We start from the raw sequence: 19,124 nt of genomic DNA on the forward strand, positions 1-19,124 counted from the left end.
GCAGGAACTGCTGACACACTCCAGCCACATGAGGTCTAGCATTGTCCTGCATTAGAAGGAACCCAGGGCCAACCGCACCAGCATATCGTCTCACAAGGGGTCTGAGGATCTCATCTCGGTACCTAATGGCAGTCAGGCTACCTCTGCCGAGCACATGAAGGGCTGTGCGGCCCTCCAAAGAAATGGCACCCCACACCATTACTGACCCACTGCCAAACCAGTCATGCTGAAGGATGTTGCAGGCAGCAGATCGCTCTCCATGACGTCTCTAGACTCTGTCACATCTGTCACATGTGCTCAGTGTGAACCTGCTTTCGTCTGTAAGGAGCACAGGGTGCCAGTGGCCAATTTGCCAATCCTGGTGTTCTCTGGCAAATGCCAAGCATCCTGCATGGTGTTGGGCTGTGAGCACAACCCCCATCTGTGGACGTTGGGCCCTCATACCATCCTCATGGTGTTGGTTTCTAACCGTTTGTGCAGACACATGCACATTTGTGGCTTGCTGGAGGTCATTTTGCAGGGCTCTGGCAGTGCTCCTCCTGTTCCTCCTTGCACAAAGGCGGAGGTAGCGGTCCTGCTGCTGGGTTGTTGCCCTCCTACGGCCTCCTCCATGTCTCCTGGTAGAGCCTCCAGCCTCTGGACACTACACTGACAGACACAGCAAACCTTCTTGCCACAGCTCGCATCCTGGATGAGCAGCACTACCTGAGCCACTTGTGTGGGTTGTAGAGTCCGTCTGATGCTTCCACAAGTGTGAAAGCACCACCAACATTCAAAAGTGACCAATACATCAGCCAGAAAGCATAGGCACTGAGAAGTGGTCTGTGGTCCCGACCTGCAGAACCACTCCTTTATTGTGTCTTGCTAATCGCCAATAATTTCCACCTGTTTTCTATTCCATTTGTACAACAGCATGTGAAATTGATTGTCAATCATTGTTGCTTCCTAAGTGGACAGTTTGATTTCACAGAAGTTTGATTTACTTATATTAGTTATATTGTGTTGTTTAAGTGTTCCCTTTATTTTTTTGAGCAGTGTATTTCCACTCTGTCCACCCATAACCTAAGATCTCTCTCGCTGTTAACATCTGTGATAAGAGCAGCCAAATTACTTGTGCAAGTATCTGAGCTGGGGATTGCTAATTGTATTCTGCAGCCATGCAGGGTGTATAATCTATTTCAGTACTTGACAATCAGAAAAAAGTCAACAAAAGAGGGGGAAAAAAACCCATTGAGACCACCACTAATTTAAAAGGCAAAACTGAAATAACCAAGTTTAACCTTACTTTTTGTTTTAATTAAACAAGGCTATGAGACTAGAGCTTAGGGGCCACATATTCCCTTGGATCAAGTATAACAATTTATCTAAACTGATCCTTTAAACAGAACAGATTCTAAACAGTTTGCTCTGTCCTTTAACATTGTTTAAAAATGTGTTTGTTGGCAGTATCATCATTAAACGCAACAGATACTACTTTATTGGACGTCTAATCATTGCAAATCAGTAGTTAATAAAGTTTCATTAACTGCTACATATCTCCAATCAGCAAGTGAGACAGCCCTCCTCCCTGCATCAGCCAAAATAATTGGTGTAGCTTTTTCTGATGAAGATCCTCTTCTGACAGTTTTGTGATGACTTAGGTGCCTCTGTCCGTCAACTGCCTCCCAGGCTTATGCAAAGCTCCCTTCTGCATAAGCAGAAACTTCAAAGCTGTGACGTGATACAGTTTCTTGCTTGGACACTTCCACGCCTACCCCTTTTCTGTTTATGTTCACAAGTCCATGCCTTTTGGTCTGAGTCATCAGATTTACATCAATCATTTGACCATGCAACTTTTTCCTCACATCTCTGTAGATCAGTGCCACTAGTCTGATAATGTCCCACACGGACATTCTCAGTCAACCGAGGAACAGTTCCTCTTCTGTTTTTCCTTACACATCTCACTAATGCACCAGTGTCTGTCATTTTCCAACCTGATTTACTGATGCGTTTTCCATGGATATAAGTACAGTTTAATCACTGCTTCTAGTGAAACACTAGCCAATTTAGCATTCTTTTTTAAACTGCTGCCACCTGTACCCTAATAATTAACTTTCTTTCAAAGTAACTTAGATCTTTTTCTCTTACCATTTTGATCCAGAATTATGTCACTGAACATGTAAGGATGTTAATTGCTTAATTGTATCATGCAGTACACCGGTCAGGAAAAATATGCAGCTCTACAGTTTCTCCAGTCGTTGTTTCATGTTTTTTCCTTTGTCATTCATATGTACTGTAGCAACTGTCCCTTAACCAGTCATTTTCATTTCCAACAAAAAGCATTTCAACATCATATGGCCATTTCAAAATATTATACATTCTATTTAACATGTTACATGGTGGGGGGGGATGTTTGTTTATGAACCACAAATTAAAAAATGATCAAGGATGCATTTTATTGGGAAAGAACATTTATACATAACATCAACATTGCAAATTTATTTTAGGGGTCTTTTTTTTTTTTTACTTTTAAGGACTGTTGCCTATAGCCTGGAGACACAATGATTAACCATAAACAGCCTAAATCTTTAATGACTGGTCACACACAGATGTCAATGCATTTGCCCAGTATTTATTCAGACCAAGCTTCATGTGTATGATTCCAAAATGTGTAATTAGTCCAATGGGGCCATCAGTAGCTGCAGTTCTTTAAACATGCTGCCATGGCGGCCGACTTGATCTGCCCGGTTCTTGACTACATTACTGAGGTTTTTTAGCTGCTTATAGCATGCCTTGCACTTCTGATGCCTGTAAATTGGAGAATAATTTTGCATGTCAATATGCAAAGACTGAACATAAAAACACACATATAGCAGGGGTATACAACTCCTGTCCTGGAACGCCAGTTCCAGCACAGTTTGGTATTGGTACCTGTTCCCTCTGCAAACACATCCAATATCCTGGCAATTAACAGGGTGTAAATCAGGCATGTCTGAGCTGGCCAATCACCAACTGTGCTGAACACCAGACCTCCATGACACAAACTGTGCACCCATGTATGTCATACATGTTCGTCACCTCTCTTCTCGTGTAATGTCCACTCCAACAGACGGAGGAGCAGTCAGTGTGTCTGAAATCAATGGCCAAAAGCGCTTCAGAATCAGTTTCAAAGACAAATATCCAGTTTGCACATAACTAGGAAGAAAGAGAAAAATAGGCAGAATCAAAGGCATGAAAGACAGCACTCTCAAGAAGACACAAAGAATAGCCTAGTTTTCAACAGCAGTGAAGATAGCAAAGTTTTAGCAGTAGTATTTTTGCTCTTCAAATGTCCAAATATTTAAACGAGTAATGTGTCATTATCATTGCCAGCAAAAGAAATTTAATTTATGATAAATACACATGGGCACCCTGGAGTTTTGAAGATGATCTCATAATACATTAACATAAAATAAAACATGGGATATTCATTTATTTCAGTTATTTCTTGTTACTATGTTGCCTTGAAAAAGCCAACTTACTGTTCTTCGTAATCTTCCTCTTATTATTCTATGCTCAAAATATAAAATGCTACTCCTCCTACAGTTTTCAAGCTAGAGCCACAAAACTTTGCAGGATCGTAAGGCCTATACCCGTGTGGTATGCTTGTGCTTTTCTAAGCGATCCAACTAATGGTTTCTGGAATATTATCAATTCAATTCAGATTTTTTCCCCCACAGGGAATGAATGGGAGGACTGTTGGCAGCATGCCAGACATGATGTCAAAATGGGTCCCTCTCTCACACAGCACATACAAACCACGAATTGAGCTCAATGTCTCACAGGCTCCCAGCCTAATGCTCAGCGTTACCAGCACACAATGATTTTATTAAGGTGGAACTGCAATTACGTAGCACTGAATTTTAAGGTGGAACTTCAACTAGCGGAACAAATTTAAGGTGGAACTTCAATTAGCATAGCACTAAATTTAAGATGGCACAGAATTTAAGGTGGAACTTCAATTAATATAGCAGTAGATTTAAGGTGGAATTGCTATTAACATTTATTTTAAGGTGGAACATCTAGAATTTAGGGTGGAAGCGAATTTAAAATGGAACACTTTTTAAGGTGGCACTAAATTTAAGGTGGAACTGCAATTACCATAGTACTAAATTTAAGGTGGCAAAGTGTTTAAGGTGGAACTTTTTATGAGATGTCACAGAACTTAAGGTGGAACTGGAAATAACACAGCAATAAATTTAAGGTGGAACCTTTTTAAGGTGGCCCTAAATTTAAGGTGGAACTTCAGTCCCACACAGCATACCTCACCACACTACACACCCACCACACTGAACACACCCCACCCCACTCCCCCCCAACAACCCACAATACACTCAATACATCCCACAAAACTCACAGCATACCCCACACACAACACACCTCACACACATACACACCACCCCACAAACCCTCAACAACACCCCACAATACACTCAACACATGCCACAACACACACAGCATACCCCACCCCACAATACACTCAACACACACACCCCATCCCACCCCCCAGCAACACCCCACAATACACACACACCCCACATCACACACATGCACACAAAACACACACCCCACACACACCCACCCACAACACCCAACACAATCAACACATACAGGCACACAACACACCACACCCCCCCAACAACACCCCACAATACACTCAACACACACACCCCACATCACATTCAACACACCCCAAACCCCACACACACACACCCATCCCACTCAACCCCCCCCCACACACACACCCCACACCCCCAACACAATCAACACACACACACACACAAAATACACTCAACATCCCACAATACAAATCAACAGACACCCCACACACACGCGCACACCCCCCCAGCAACACCCCACAGTACACTCAACACACCCACAACACACACAGCATACCCCACACACACACCACCCCTCACACACATACACACCACCACTCAAACCCTCAACAACACCCCACAATACACTCAACACACACACCCCATCCCACCCCCCAGCAACACCCCACAGTACACTCAACACACACACACACACACACCCCACATCACACACATGCACACAAAAAACACACACACACCCCACCTCACACACATGCACACACTCCACCTCACACACATGCACACACCCCACCTCACACACATGCACACAAAACACACTCCACCCCACACACACCCACAACACAACACCCAACACAATCAACACACACAGGCACACCACACCCCCCCAACAACACCCCACAATACACTCAACACACACACTCAACCCACCCCACACACACACCCATCCCACTCAACACCCCCCCTACACACACACGCACACAACACATAATACACTTAGACACACACCCCACACAGCATACCTCACCACACTACACACCCACCACACTGAACACACCCCACCCCACTCCCCCCCAACAACCCACAATACACACGCACACAAAACACACTCCACCCCACACACCCCACACACACACACACACACACACACACAACACCCCCAACATCCCACAATACAAATCAACACACACACCCCCACACGCACACAACCACCACACCCCCAAGAACAGCCCACATTACACTCAACAGACACACGCACCCCACATCACACTCAACACACCCCATACCCACCTAACACACACACATCCCACTCAACACCCCCCACAATATACTCATCACACACTCACACACCCCACATGACTGAGGTGTCCTTGAGCAAGACACCTAACCCCCAACTGCTCCCCAGGCGCTGTGGATTGGGCTGCCCACTGCTCCGGGCAAGTGTGCTCACTGCCCCCCTAGTGTGTGTGTGCTCACTAGAGTGTATGTCATGTTTCACTCCACGGATGGGTTAAATGCGGAGGTGAAATTTCCCCGTTGTGGGACTAATAAGGGTCACTTAATCTTAATCTTAATGATTTTACTGTGTTAAATCTTCCTGCCACGAAAGATACCCTAAGGGTTACCTATAGGAGTATTTCTGCCTTTACCATGGTTGCTTTCAGGTAATATGGGTAAAAACTGCACACTGACACACATGTTAGGTTTGTCTGTTTTTTTATTTAATTAAAACTTTTGAAACCTAGAGGGAACAAAGAAGGGAGTTTCCCTGGGAAGGCACTCACAGAGGAACCACCACCTATCAGAATCGAGAACTAGGAATAGCTAATTACCGGTTAAGTAAGAGAACCCATCAACATCTTTGCTCCACCCCCAATGGGAAGGGCTAACAGTTGAGTAAAACTAGAGTGCATGCAAATTTTCAGGTAGTTTGAGCTTGTGTTCCAGAGAAGAATGTTTAGATAGAAAAGTTTGCTTAGATCAGATCTGGACATTTTGTTGTCTGTGCAGTTTGTCTTTTCGTTTATACCTTTTTAGTTTAACCCCAACCTTAGAGAGGAAAGTGAAGATTTCTTTATGTGGCCAAGTAAGGAATTTCAAGTTTCAGCTCTGACAAAAATTGGTAGTTAATGTAGGTTAGCAGCCTCGAAGTTGACTACATCCACTCCAGCTGACTGTGAATCGAGCTAGCTCTGAGACGTCAAGAACCAGGATTCCCTTCAAGAGACATTGAAGCTAGTCATCAACTGTGACGCATCGCCTGTGCAAAGTCCCACCAAGGCACCAGGGCCAGCTATGGAAAGCCTAGCGTGTGCGTTCTCAAGAAACCCATCTTGAAGGACTCCAAGTCCGGCTTCCCGACTTCAAAGTAAGGCTGGCTCTCTTTCTTTTGTGTAGTCAAGGTTCTATGCTATTTTATTCAATAAGAATTCTCTTCTAGATATATTAGTTTGGGTTATATATTATATTATAATTATATATTAGATTTCCCACAGACTCTTTTACCTTGAAGTTTTGAATCGCTTTCCCAAGGAGTGCCCTAACTCACCTTTCCATACCATTTTAAACTGAGTATGAAGTTACGTTACTTAAGCCATTCTTTTGTTTGGTTTATTTCTTTTCTTTTGTTTATTTATAAAGTTATTGTAGTATCACATTTAGTCAAAAAAGTTCTTTTTTGATTAAAGCATCCTCGGTGAGAGTGTTTGTCTCTCTCCTGCATTGGTCTGTAGACTTTAAACTAAATCCAAGCTACTCTGACTTCCTCTTCAGGTTTAAGCAATAATAATCATATTCATAATCAGATTAAAATTGCAATAACCACTACACACCACACAAACAACACTTTGGCAACATTTTAACTATCAAACATCTTCATCCATTTTAACGTTTTAATGTAACTAACTGGCTTTTTCAAGCCAGCTTAAAGTTTGCCTAGCTTGAAACTTTCCCTTTCTACTTATAACCGAACATTTGAACACGCATTTTAATCCACTGTTTAATGTATAAATGTTTACCTTTAAATACTTTCACTTCAAATACAGACATTTGAAATTTACAATACATTCAAAAATTTTTTTTTACTGAGAAATAAACTGATGGAAGGCGGTCATTAGACAGACATAGTTGGTGCTAATTCTTAAAAATAGGCTAGGTGTGTCCCAGACCTAAGAATTCTGTGATTTCAAGCAGTCTTTTGCATTAGCCCTCACTCACCTCTCATATTTACTCTGCAGCAGCTCTTCAATCTGAGGCAAGATGGTGGTGCAAGTGTCCAGTTTCCAAAGTGATCTAAAAGTACCCATATACCAGGTGCCCAGTTTTAACAATTTTTGTACTTAGTAGATGCTCAAGATTGCATTAGCTCACACTCTGCGGCTTTTCATTATTGTGTCTGTGGATGTATGCATATATACTTACGGTTTGAGATTGACAATGTTAAGAATGTCCACCACAATGGAGAGATCATTCATGGAAACAGCAGAGTCAAGTGAAGTCTGTAGTTTGGAGGGCATAAAGCAAATCATAGATCTCCTTGTACTTACATCAATGTTGTTGATGAATAGTTAAATTGTTACCTTGATGTCTCCAGCAGCCCAGACAGCACGTACTGTGTCGAGGTTTTTGTATCGACTGGTCAACATCACACACATAGTTTCATGCCCTTTTCTGATCTGAGCCAATGCCTCTTCATCTGCTGTGACACTTGTCTTGCCACTTCGTGCAGGCTATTACACAAACACACAAAGTTTTTCAGGCACGCATAAAGGCCAGCGCATGGTTACCAAAACATACAACATAATCCAGAAATGCAGGTCAAAATCTTAAATCAAACTGAACTTTGCACTCACCGTTAAGAAATCACCCACATTAAGCCCAACTGGCTCATTACGTGTGGAGGGGATAACTGCTGGACTTGATTTGGGTTTGGATGTAGTTACAATACGCCTTGAAGGCAGTGCAAGAGATGCAGTTACCACAGACATAGGATGTGATGGTATGGAGGCCACCACTGTGGGCTCCACTCTCAGGACAGGAGTGGAGGAGACATTTGGGGCCTTGGACTGTAGAAGCAAACACAAACAAATAAAACAAAGCACAAAAAAAGACAACATTTTCAGACAAAGTTACTGGAAGTACATACCTTGTCATGTACTGGAGTAACCTCTCCAGCTGCACAGGGCTTCACAGGAAAGCACTCTAAAAGAAATAAAGAATGTCCTTTTCTCCAATCATCATAAATACACTGTGCAAATTAAAATTCACACATGTATAAAAAGACATTCACCATCTTCCACTGGTGCAGGGAAGGTTTCATTTCTTTTGGGAGGAGTGCGTACTGAATAGAACAAGAGAAATGGGTAGCGACAAGAGAGAGTGAGATAAGGATTATTAAAAATGTACATAATACACAATGTAACAAATATAAATGTATGTTTTGTCTTACAGATAGCGTTGTGAGGCTGAAAGATTTCTTTGTAATCATCAGGGTTTGTGATTTCTGCACTGCTCTCCTTGTCATCATGCTCATCCTCACTGCTTGGACTACGCCTCTCCCCCTCTGGACTGCGCCTGTCTGCATCTGAATTCTGTTTCATTCTACATACACATATGCACAAACTATTTATATATATATATATATATATATATATATATATATATATATATATATATATATATATATATATATATATATAAAAACATCAGCAAAAAGATGTGCATATGACTAAGAGACTTGTGAAATGTGCTCTCTGTTTAGTATAAAACAAAGTATAAGATCAGTGAAACCATACGATGGAAAATGAGACACAGTACACCCATTTCAAAGTTTACAAATAAACATCTAAATTTAAATGAATATGGCAGCTCCAATATATTTACCTCAACTGCTAGTCTACCAGATTTTTTTTTTTTTCAGAGAACATTTCACAGATTTAACATTACTTACTAGTATGTACTTGCTGAGTTGAATGCTAATTGTTAAGTGTTAATTTATTGTTTTCTTAACCCTCATTGTTATTGTAATTTTACTATTTGATGTCACCCTCAAGAAGAGTGGCTCCTTTTTTGAGACTTGGTTCCTCTCAAGGTTTCTTCTTTATGCTCTTTTTATCCTGTACAGATACTCTGTAATAACATCTCAAAATAAAAAGTGCAACACCAATCAAGAGTTAATTTGCAAAATATAAATATTAAAAATAAATAAATAAAATACAATAATTTTATATTATATTATATTCATTACATTATTATTATTATTATATTATATACACACAAAAAAATTGTTAAATATAAATGCCATCCTCCTCATCCTTATCACAGCACATCCAAACTCTAGTTTTATCACAAAAGCCATTATTGTCCTTTGTTTTACCTGTATAATGTGAACTTGCAATGCAGTCATGTGCCAGTGCTGCTCTTGAACAGAACCCAATAAATCAATCTGCAGCATTCAGGTCGGGTAACGCTTTACAGTTGCAAGCTTTTGGAGGCAGAATCTAAAATGGCTCCCTTACCCCTGCAAAGTGCAATACCTAGGTCTTAAAATAATGGCTACTGCATCTAAACAGAGCACAGTATGTCTAACAAAAAACATTTTGGATTCAGCCATATATGCAAAATTCCATACTGGAAAAAACTGCAATATATGGGAATAGGCCAAATTTTCATAACTCGCATAGTGCACTATATAGGTAGCAGTGAGCCATTTGAGATTCAGCCTTCTGATTTTCCATGGTATGATCTTATAGATGTTTAATGTTCCCCATAAGTGAGCCGTTGTTGCAATATTCAGCACTTGAATATTGCACTTAAGCAAGCTGTATCCATTAAATAGCTTTGACTCTGAAGCATGAAAAAATAATTACCAAAAACTTTTTTTTACCTGTTTTATTAAAATTTCTCATTGCTGAAATATCATTCTTAATTTTTGTCAACTAGACAATAATGTAGGTGTAATGGCCAACATGCGTACTTATTAACCCTTACTGTCCTTCTACATGCTTATAAGCTACACTATACTGCCAAAAGTATCCGCTCGTCTGCCTTCACACGCATATGAACTTGAGTGACATCCCTTTCTTAATCCATAGGGTTTAATATGATGTTGGCCCACCCCTTGCAGCTTTAACAGCTTCAAGTCTTCTGGAAAGGCTTTCCACAAGGGTTAGGAGTGTCCATCCATCCATTCATTATCTTCCGCTTCTCTGGGGTTCGGGTCACGGGGGCAGCATCCTAAGCAATAAGGCCCAGACCTCCCTTTCCCCAGCAACTTCCGCTAGCTCCCCCTGGAGGATTCCGAGACGCTCCCAGGCCAGCATGTCCTGGGTCTTCCCCAGGGTCTCCTCCCAGTTGGACTTGCCTGTGACATCTCCCAAGGGAGGCGTCCAGGAGGCATCCTAACCAGATGCCCGAACCACCTCAGCTGGCTCCTCTTGACGTGGAGAAGCAGCGGCTCTACTCCGAGTCCCTCCCGGATGACCGAACTTCTCACCCTATCTCTAAGGTAAAGTCCAGACACCCTGCGGAGGAAACTCATTTTGGCCGCTTGTATTCACGATCTCATTCTTTCGGTCATTACCCAAAGCTCAGGACCAATCCGCCTGTCAATCTCCCGCTCCCTTTTACCATCACTCGTAAACAAGACCCCTTCCTTAAGCTCCTATGTATAGAATCGGTGACAACTCTCACTGGGAATGAGTCTGACTTACTGCCATAATGCGAACCAAACTCCTGCTTTGTTTGTATAGGGCCTGAATGGCTCGCAGAAAAGAGCCATGTATCCTGTACTCCTGAAGCACCTCCCACAGAATACCCCAGGGAACACAGTCGAATGCCTTCTCCAAATCCACAATTTGGAGAAGGCATTCGACTCCCATGAGCCCTCCAGAATCCTGGACAGGGTGAAGAGTTGGTACAGTGTTCCACGAACACATGGAACCCGCACTGCTCCTCCTGAATCCAAGGTTCGACTATAAGCCGGACTCTCTTCCCCAGTACCCCTGCATAGACCTTCCTAGGGAGGCTGAGGAGTGTGATTCCCCTGTAGTTGGAACACACCCTCCGGTCCCCCTTTTTAAAAAGAGGCACCACCACCCCAGTCTGCCAATCCAGTGGCACTGCCCCTGATGTCCAGGCAATGTTGAAAAGGCGCATCAGCCAAGACAGACCCACAACATCCAGAGCTTTGAGGAACTCCGGACGGATCTCATCCACCCCTGGCGCCTTGCCACCAAGGAGCTTTTTAACTACCTTAGCGACTTCGGCCTCAGTAATGGACAAGCCTATTCCTGTGTCCCAGACTCTGCCTCCTCACTGGAGAATGTGTCTGTGGGATTGAGAAAGTCCTCAAAGTATTCCTTCAACCAATCAATGACGTCTCCAGTCGAAGTCAACAGTACACCATCTCCTCTATACTGGCAATCAGCAGAACAAGGACAAAGGAGTTTAAAAAGACTGAAATGATTTGTCTGTACAGACAAAGACCAGAACTGTTCAAGCTATGGTCTTCTCTGTGGTTATATGGATGTGAACACTAGACAACAAACAAGCAAGACAGGAAACAATGATGTCCTTGGGAACTGTTGGGACTTTTTTCGTTCAGTCCAAATTGAATCTTACACTGGACATTTTCTGAGAAAAAGACAGCCAGCTACAAGACAGATAGATACAATCGGAGTTCAAATCATGAACCAGCCACCAAAAAGCTTAAAGACCCAAAGACAGGACTTTCTTGAGAAACACATTCATTTGATCAACAGAGAAAACTTGAGAAAACTCAGTAGTAGTAGCAACAACAACAACAGTAGCAACAACAACAACAACAACAACAACAACTGAAGCACTGTGACCTATATGCTATAGGTTTTTCTTTTTCCAAAATTTCCTGTTTTCTGCCCAGAATTTCATTCTTCTTATTTAATATTTTACTACATGTATAGTCAGTGGCTCATTGGTAATTTTTTTTCCAGAAAATGGGATGATATACCACAAATTAGATTACTGGTACATCCGTCAACATTTAAGTTCTGTTATATTAACAACTTCCTTTTTTCTTCTGTTCTTCTCTTTTTCTTTCTTTTTTTGTATAAAACTGACTATTTTCTTCAGGGATTGCAAAGCTCTGTTCCTTTTTCTTCTCCAATTAATATTTTTTAATATTTTTATTTATTTATTTATTTTTAAGTTTTATAACCCCCCCCCCACTCATATGATAAAACCTTTATGCATTTTAGTAATAGAGTTTCTGAAAACAAAAATCCTTAAAAAACAGATACAATAACTAACACAAAACCATGTGCTACAGTTATTGGCAGCCCTGCATTTTGTATTTTGTCCAACCTCCATTTGCCAATGCAGCAGCAATAACAATAATGCTTAAATCGTTGCTAGAATGGAGATGGAATCTAATTGCAGTTCCCAGATATCTGGTGACCCTGAAATTTTCTTAAAATCACCAACCATAATCCTTGAAGACACTCTATCCGGCTTAGTACAGCTACAGTTGTTTTAAACTTAAATATTGCCCTAATAGTGCATATGAACATTTTCAGTTTTGTAATTTTTATTAATAGCCACTGCCTGATTTATAAAGTTCAATCCAATTTTATGTATTCTCAAATTTTTTCCCCATGTTAGTTATTGAATGTTGAGAATTTAGTGTCAGAATGTAGTGTATGTTTATACCCCTTTGAAACAAGTGAGTTATGTATGACCACTTAAAGAGTTCCTAAATACCTAGGTGGACTAGTCCTAATAAAATATATACATGGCTTTACTTTGAAAAACTGCTTTTGTTTTCTAAGATTAAATTTACTTCAATCAAAGGTTAGATTTTTGTTCATAGTTTCAATGTGAAGTTAGCTACTTGACAGCAAAAGGCTTTATTACATTGTTACCCATCTTTGCTATATACATATAAACGTGTGCATACCTATAAACATAAATACAGTAAAATATAACTATGTTTTGAAGGTTTTAAAGTTTTAAAATCTTGGTTAGAAGAAAAACACTGACCAGACATGTCATTGGTTTCCATAAAAAAATTAAATCTTTGGTTCATGCAATCATACAAAACTACTAAGTTTTTTAGTTTCACAAACAATTTATAAAGCTTTCTTTATCAAGTTAGAGTTTCTGTCTGTACTTCATGAAACCAAGGGGAGAAATACATTAAAAGTGCTTCTCAGCATTGAAAACTGTTAGGTGCTTTGCCTTTTCCATTTTAAACAATCAGAGAGCAGGATCTCTTGATGGAAAGAACTGAATAAAACATTCCCTTATTAACAATCAATAAACTAAATATTGGCTGACTAGAGAGTCTAGAGCTCTCCTAAAAAAGTAATGTAGGGGAGCAGGCTATGGACTGTATGCCTCTCTGACAGGGTGAACATCTGAAATCACAGAAGAGAGTTGTACCAGATGACAGTATAAGTTACAGCTGAGGTGAATCTCTGAATTTATATGGAAAGTGGTGCAAGATGGCCCCATAAGGATGGAATGGCGTGTTACAGCCTGGTACAGAGACACTGTAAAGACCACCACATAACGGACACGCTGCATCGCACAATCATGTAGCAGAGCACTGCTATAGAACACTGGCAGGGAGAGGCAATAATAGCCAGGTTCAAGTTCATTTTCACAATGTACTTGTATAAATTTAATTAAATGAAACGCTCAGCATCACTCATCACATTTCGCATCCATTTGGCTATTTTTCAAGCTGCAAGCCATGAGCTGAAAGAGGCTAGGCTAGTAACATTACCATCTGTCCGTTTACCTAAAACACTGGCTGTCTGAGTCGCGAGTATCACTACACAATCGACTCAGTGCCAGCATCAGAGCACAGACCTCCATCAAAATAAAAGGATTTAAAATTTTTGGATGCTGGGTGACACAGCATGCCCGGCATGCAGTGGCCTTAATTTTAATCTGTCTCGCTAGCACTTCCCATGGGCATGTTGGGAGTTGTTTTTAGTTCCCCCTTTCTGCTTGTATTTGCATACAGAGTGCTGATAGATGGATCTGAATGTTCAACAGGCATGTGGTCTTCCAGCGCATTAAGCATATTTAGAAAATTATACAAAAAAAGCTGTATCGTAATACTGTCCTTCACATGTTGACTTGTAGCGGGCATACCAAAAGATTCAATAACTACATTTCATGTATCGTTGCATCCGTAATCAAAACTATGAATTATTCATTTCTGGATTTAATATTTAAAAGGTACACCCCAAGTTCTACATGCCTTCATAAGTAAACATCCATTTAGAGGCCTTTTGACTAATTTCTCAAATGAGATTAATGAGACTGAATAAAAAAAACAATTAACATATCAATTAATTACAGAATTACAGATGTGCTTGGCTTTATGATTGTTTACCCTGTATTTGTCTTAGAAGCACATTTTAAACTAGAGGGGCAAAATATTTTAAAATACATAAATTGAGTTGCATATTTGTATATCTGACAGAAATACAAGGATATAAGAATGAATTCATAAGATTATATTGCATCTCAGTATACGTTACAAAACTTCTTTTGGGAAAAAAAAAAACAACTAAATTTCTTTACTTAATTTTATTAGTTCTTTACATAATTTCTTTATATATACTAAATGTAACTTTTTTTAAAGACAGAAACCACTATTTTTGTTGTTATACTTGAGCTGAGTTAATTCTTTAAGCAGTTAAACTCAGTTTTGAAGATGCAATAAAGAACCAGTTAGGGCAAGCTGTGTTTAGCATAAATGTTTACTAATGTATGTGCATCTGTGGCCAAGACAATTTTGATGCATACTTTTGTCTGCTGCAGGATGTGGTGGGTCTCTCATAATTACGGCGCAGCGTTGCTCCTTTAGAAGTGGGCACTGCGAGCGGCTTATCATCCTGACTCAGTCCTTGGATTAAAGATCCTGATTTCTTCACCCGGTTGAGATCCACAATATACAAGCTGACATTCATCTGGCCGCATGACACACCAACCTAATCAAGACAAACACAAAAGGGGGGTGGGGTTGGGGAGGGAGACTTGTTTGCCTGAAATGTTTGCTTGCTGCTATAAAGAGGTTGAAAGGTTTTTTTTTTTTTTTTTTTTTTAAAACATAGCATATTGTCAGTCACTCCAGGAACACCATGTAAAACAACCAAACCAAATCTAATGTGGGTTTGCAAAATGTCACTGTAAATGTATGTGCATTCTCGGATTTATCTGAATACTCAAATAGGTAAACTAAAACTAGTTCAGGTATCAACAAATATGTATAATCACACCCATCCCCAAACATTACAATTTTACTTGATAAACTCTTATTTAATAAAGAAAGGAGTGAGATAAAATATTGCATTATTTTGCAATAAATTATTGACACACTGGTGCTAAATGTCGATTTATTTACTGAAACATTCATGTTCTGCAAATGCTCCAAACAGACTTCACCTCCAATTTGACGATGCGATTTACCAGATTCATACTTCATGACTCCACATAGTGGCACTATGGTGCTAATCAAATGAATAGGGTAAACCTGCAGTGAAGAAAAATATACTCTCAGTGGAGATGGTGAACAACAGGGGAAGCATTCAGACAGGCATGGTCCTCTTTCAAGAAGGTCTGGTTCCCACATCAGCTTTTACAGCATTGAAGTGACAAATATGTAGATAAAGACAATGTAATTTGCAAGAACTGTCTCATTAAAATAAAGCTGCAGGGCAGCACAACGAACATGCATAGTCACTTTCATCATCTGAATATTTTTGTTGAGAAAACAGCTAACTTTACCACTTCAAGTCAACCTACAATAAACAGTGTTTAAAGCAAAACTTCCTTCTACATCCCCAGAGGCTATTTTTGAGAGAGAAATGTGTATTTTTTGCATTAATATATATTTTCTGTATGATTTTTTTTGTCTCTAGGATTACTCAGTTAGACAAGAGCGAGGCACTACCTTCAGAAATTTTAACCCCAGAACTGTTCTACTTCCTGTGGTTTATAGCTTTTTTTTTTTTTTTTTTTTACATTGGAATGATGACACAAGCAGTCAGTGTATGTGTAGTAAAGAGGCATGAAGCTAAGCCATGTGCTTTGTTGTACATTGTTTCATGTTGGTTGTCAAATTCTCTGAAACTGCCAAATTAATACATAATTCCTGCTATTTGCCTATTTAGGAGCATTTTATTTTCTTCAGGTACACAGATATCATGATGTAGAGGGTTGTCCTGCAATGTATCAAGTATCACACAATAGCAGTATTGTGATATCATTTTGGGCAACGTGTCATGATAAAATAAGATGCTCTATGATTCCCTTATAAAGAAAAGAGCAAGTCTCAATAGCAAGATCCTGTTCCATGTACATGTAGAACTTTAAACACTGTCGATGTTGTAGACAGCTAACTAGCCAACATGGGTCTCTGTTGGTATTACCATCATTAGCTTGCTAGCTATGTATAGAACCTTTTGGACTGCCATCAATTCTGAAACATTGCTTCTATGAGCTTATTTACAGAGCTTATTTACAAGGCAGATGTACAAGGAGATTCAATCAAAAGAGGCCCCAATTGTTCTGTTGTAACTCCTATTAGAATGAAGCAATCTGAACCACAAAAATACACTACATACCTTGATGTATGTGCAATTGATTGTATTACATGCATTGCTGGAAGTGATTGTTTTCTTCGCCAGACACATAAAGGGACATGTGGGGGTACGCACCCGGAAATTGCAAACAGAGGTTAAAATGTTGTGACATCTGTTCGCTCTGACACAGGGGCATCCAGGCTTGTTCGAAGCTCCAAATACTGAGAAGCACATTGCACATGTTTAGTTCAGATGGCTTTATCTAGCAAGAGTTATTACTGAATATTCGGGGCTTCTTTCGAGTGACAGATACATCAAAGCAAGAAAAAGGAAAAATGGAAACCATGTTTTAGAGGTCCAAGTACCCTTTTTGGTCTGACTTATTTCCTTAAGCAGGGTCCAATTAGTGAGCCTCATCGGCTTTAAGAGATACTGTAGCAAAGTGGTAAACTGCGGTCCATAACTTTCATCTTTTGTCATAAACCATTGTTTTCACCATTGTTTTTAGCTTGAACTGGACAAAAAGCAAAAAGTAGACACTGATTCCTTAGCTTAATATTAAAACAGCATCCCAAGGGTCAAATCAAATAAAATTATGGTAAATTCAGCACTATACAGCTTCTAGGTGCCAAAAACAAAATGCTCTGTCTTACATGACATGCCAATATAAATACATGACTACCCAACATTGCTGTATGCTCTCTGCATCTGTCCAAAGAAGAGGTCATTTTTGATACCACACATGGGGTTAGCTTTTAAGAGGGACAAAGAGCATTCAGAAGCTATGCATTTGGTATTTCTAATTATGGGTTGTCTACTACCCTATGAAATTTTGCCACTATGAGTCACTTGGGGATGCTCAGAAAAATAACTGCTCATAATCACCATTCATTGTGATTATACTTGATATATGATTATACTTTACATACTTATGATTATACTTTACTTATGATTCCTTGGATCATGCAATGAACGCTGATGCTGAAGTGTGCCAGACAGGAAATCAGATACTTTGAATGTTAACAAAATGATTTTTTTCTTACTCTTCCTATAAATTTTGTCTAACTATGAGGCAGTTAGACTCAAATGACTAAGCCCGAAAAAAAATAGAATTTTAATATGATTTAAATTGATGTAAGGTTTAGATCTTTTTTACTGCAAACAACGGTGCTTTTCACCAAGATTGATTAAGCAACTGCACTAGTAGCATATAAGTAGACTACTGATAATTCAAACAGTCTCAGTTTTAGAACAGAACCGATGATTAATGACTGTACAATTCATATCACCAGAGATTTCTGAGTTTGGAAGATGTGATTCCACACATATTTTGAAGCATCTCCTTTCCTGAAAGATGCCAATTAAACATTTAAAGGGAGCTAGTTACACAGTCAAAACACTTGATCAACTGTTAAAAGAAACTAAACAAAACTAAACAAAAAGAAAAAGAACAAAAGACACATTGCTGTAGAACTCTAGTGACAGTCAACCATTTTACTCCAGAATTTACAATGAATTATATCTTATTATATATATGTTTCAGGTTAGCGGAGGCAAGGCCATATCAGCACTGCATGACATATACCATGCAATGTACAGAAGTGTCCACCACCCATGCTATAATAAAAACTTTCCCACTAATTTAGCTGTGTTTCTTTGCCAAGGAAGGAATTAGTGGATATGCAGACTGCTGATGTGTGTCTTTATCACAGACCAGTGAAAGACATGTGAAATAAAAAGTGGGCAACATTCACATGAACTTCGAAGAACCACAGCATTAGATGCATTAAGAAACATTTAAATGTTGAAAATAAGATCCCAAAATGAATTAAATTTCAACCAGAATCAAACTCCATTTCCAGACCACTGCCAGCCAGACACTAACATCACCACTGCAGTTAAAAAGCTGAGCTAAACTGAGGTAGCTCTGTGATCAGTGAAAATACATTACAAGAAAATACACTCACTGGCCACTTTATTGAGTACACCTGGCTCAATTGCTAGTCAACACAAATAGCTAATCAGCCAATCACATGGCTGCAACTCAAAGCATTTCCGTATGTAGAGGTGGTCAAGACAACTTGCTGAAGTGCAAACCGTGCATCAGAATGGGGAAGAATTTAAGTGACTTTGAACGTGGAATGGTTGTGGGTGCCAGACGGGCTGGTCTGAGCATTTCAGAAACTGCTGATCT

The 19,124-nt window shown here is 39.8% G+C and overlaps 1 protein-coding gene across 5 annotated transcripts in view; it reads right to left on the minus strand.

Moving 5' to 3' along the window:
- Window positions 1-2,416: 2,416 nt before the first annotated feature.
- katnb1 (katanin p80 (WD repeat containing) subunit B 1) overlaps window positions 2,417-19,124 on the minus strand; it is a 36,881-nt gene continuing 20,173 nt past the window's right edge. For 2 of the 5 annotated variants that reach the window (XM_037545324.1, XM_037545323.1), the window contains exons 11-20: window positions 15,153-15,337; window positions 8,803-8,975; window positions 8,644-8,694; window positions 8,500-8,555; window positions 8,207-8,419; window positions 7,934-8,083; window positions 7,776-7,852; window positions 7,572-7,646; window positions 3,058-3,174; window positions 2,417-2,787 (exon numbers count right to left, since the gene is read on the minus strand). In XM_037545324.1, coding sequence (XP_037401221.1) covers window positions 2,655-2,787; window positions 3,058-3,174; window positions 7,572-7,646; window positions 7,776-7,852; window positions 7,934-8,083; window positions 8,207-8,419; window positions 8,500-8,555; window positions 8,644-8,694; window positions 8,803-8,975; window positions 15,153-15,337 — 1,230 coding nt within the window. In that variant the 3' untranslated portion in view covers window positions 2,417-2,654. The remainder of the gene's footprint in view (window positions 2,788-3,057; window positions 3,175-7,571; window positions 7,647-7,775; window positions 7,853-7,933; window positions 8,084-8,206; window positions 8,420-8,499; window positions 8,556-8,643; window positions 8,695-8,802; window positions 8,976-15,152; window positions 15,338-19,124) is intronic. The other 3 variants (XM_037545325.1, XM_037545327.1, XM_037545326.1) reach the window with 3 other exon arrangements.

The sequence above is a fragment of the Pygocentrus nattereri genome, chromosome 15, assembly GCF_015220715.1.
Source record: "Pygocentrus nattereri isolate fPygNat1 chromosome 15, fPygNat1.pri, whole genome shotgun sequence".
Classification (NCBI taxonomy): domain Eukaryota; kingdom Metazoa; phylum Chordata; class Actinopteri; order Characiformes; family Serrasalmidae; genus Pygocentrus; species Pygocentrus nattereri.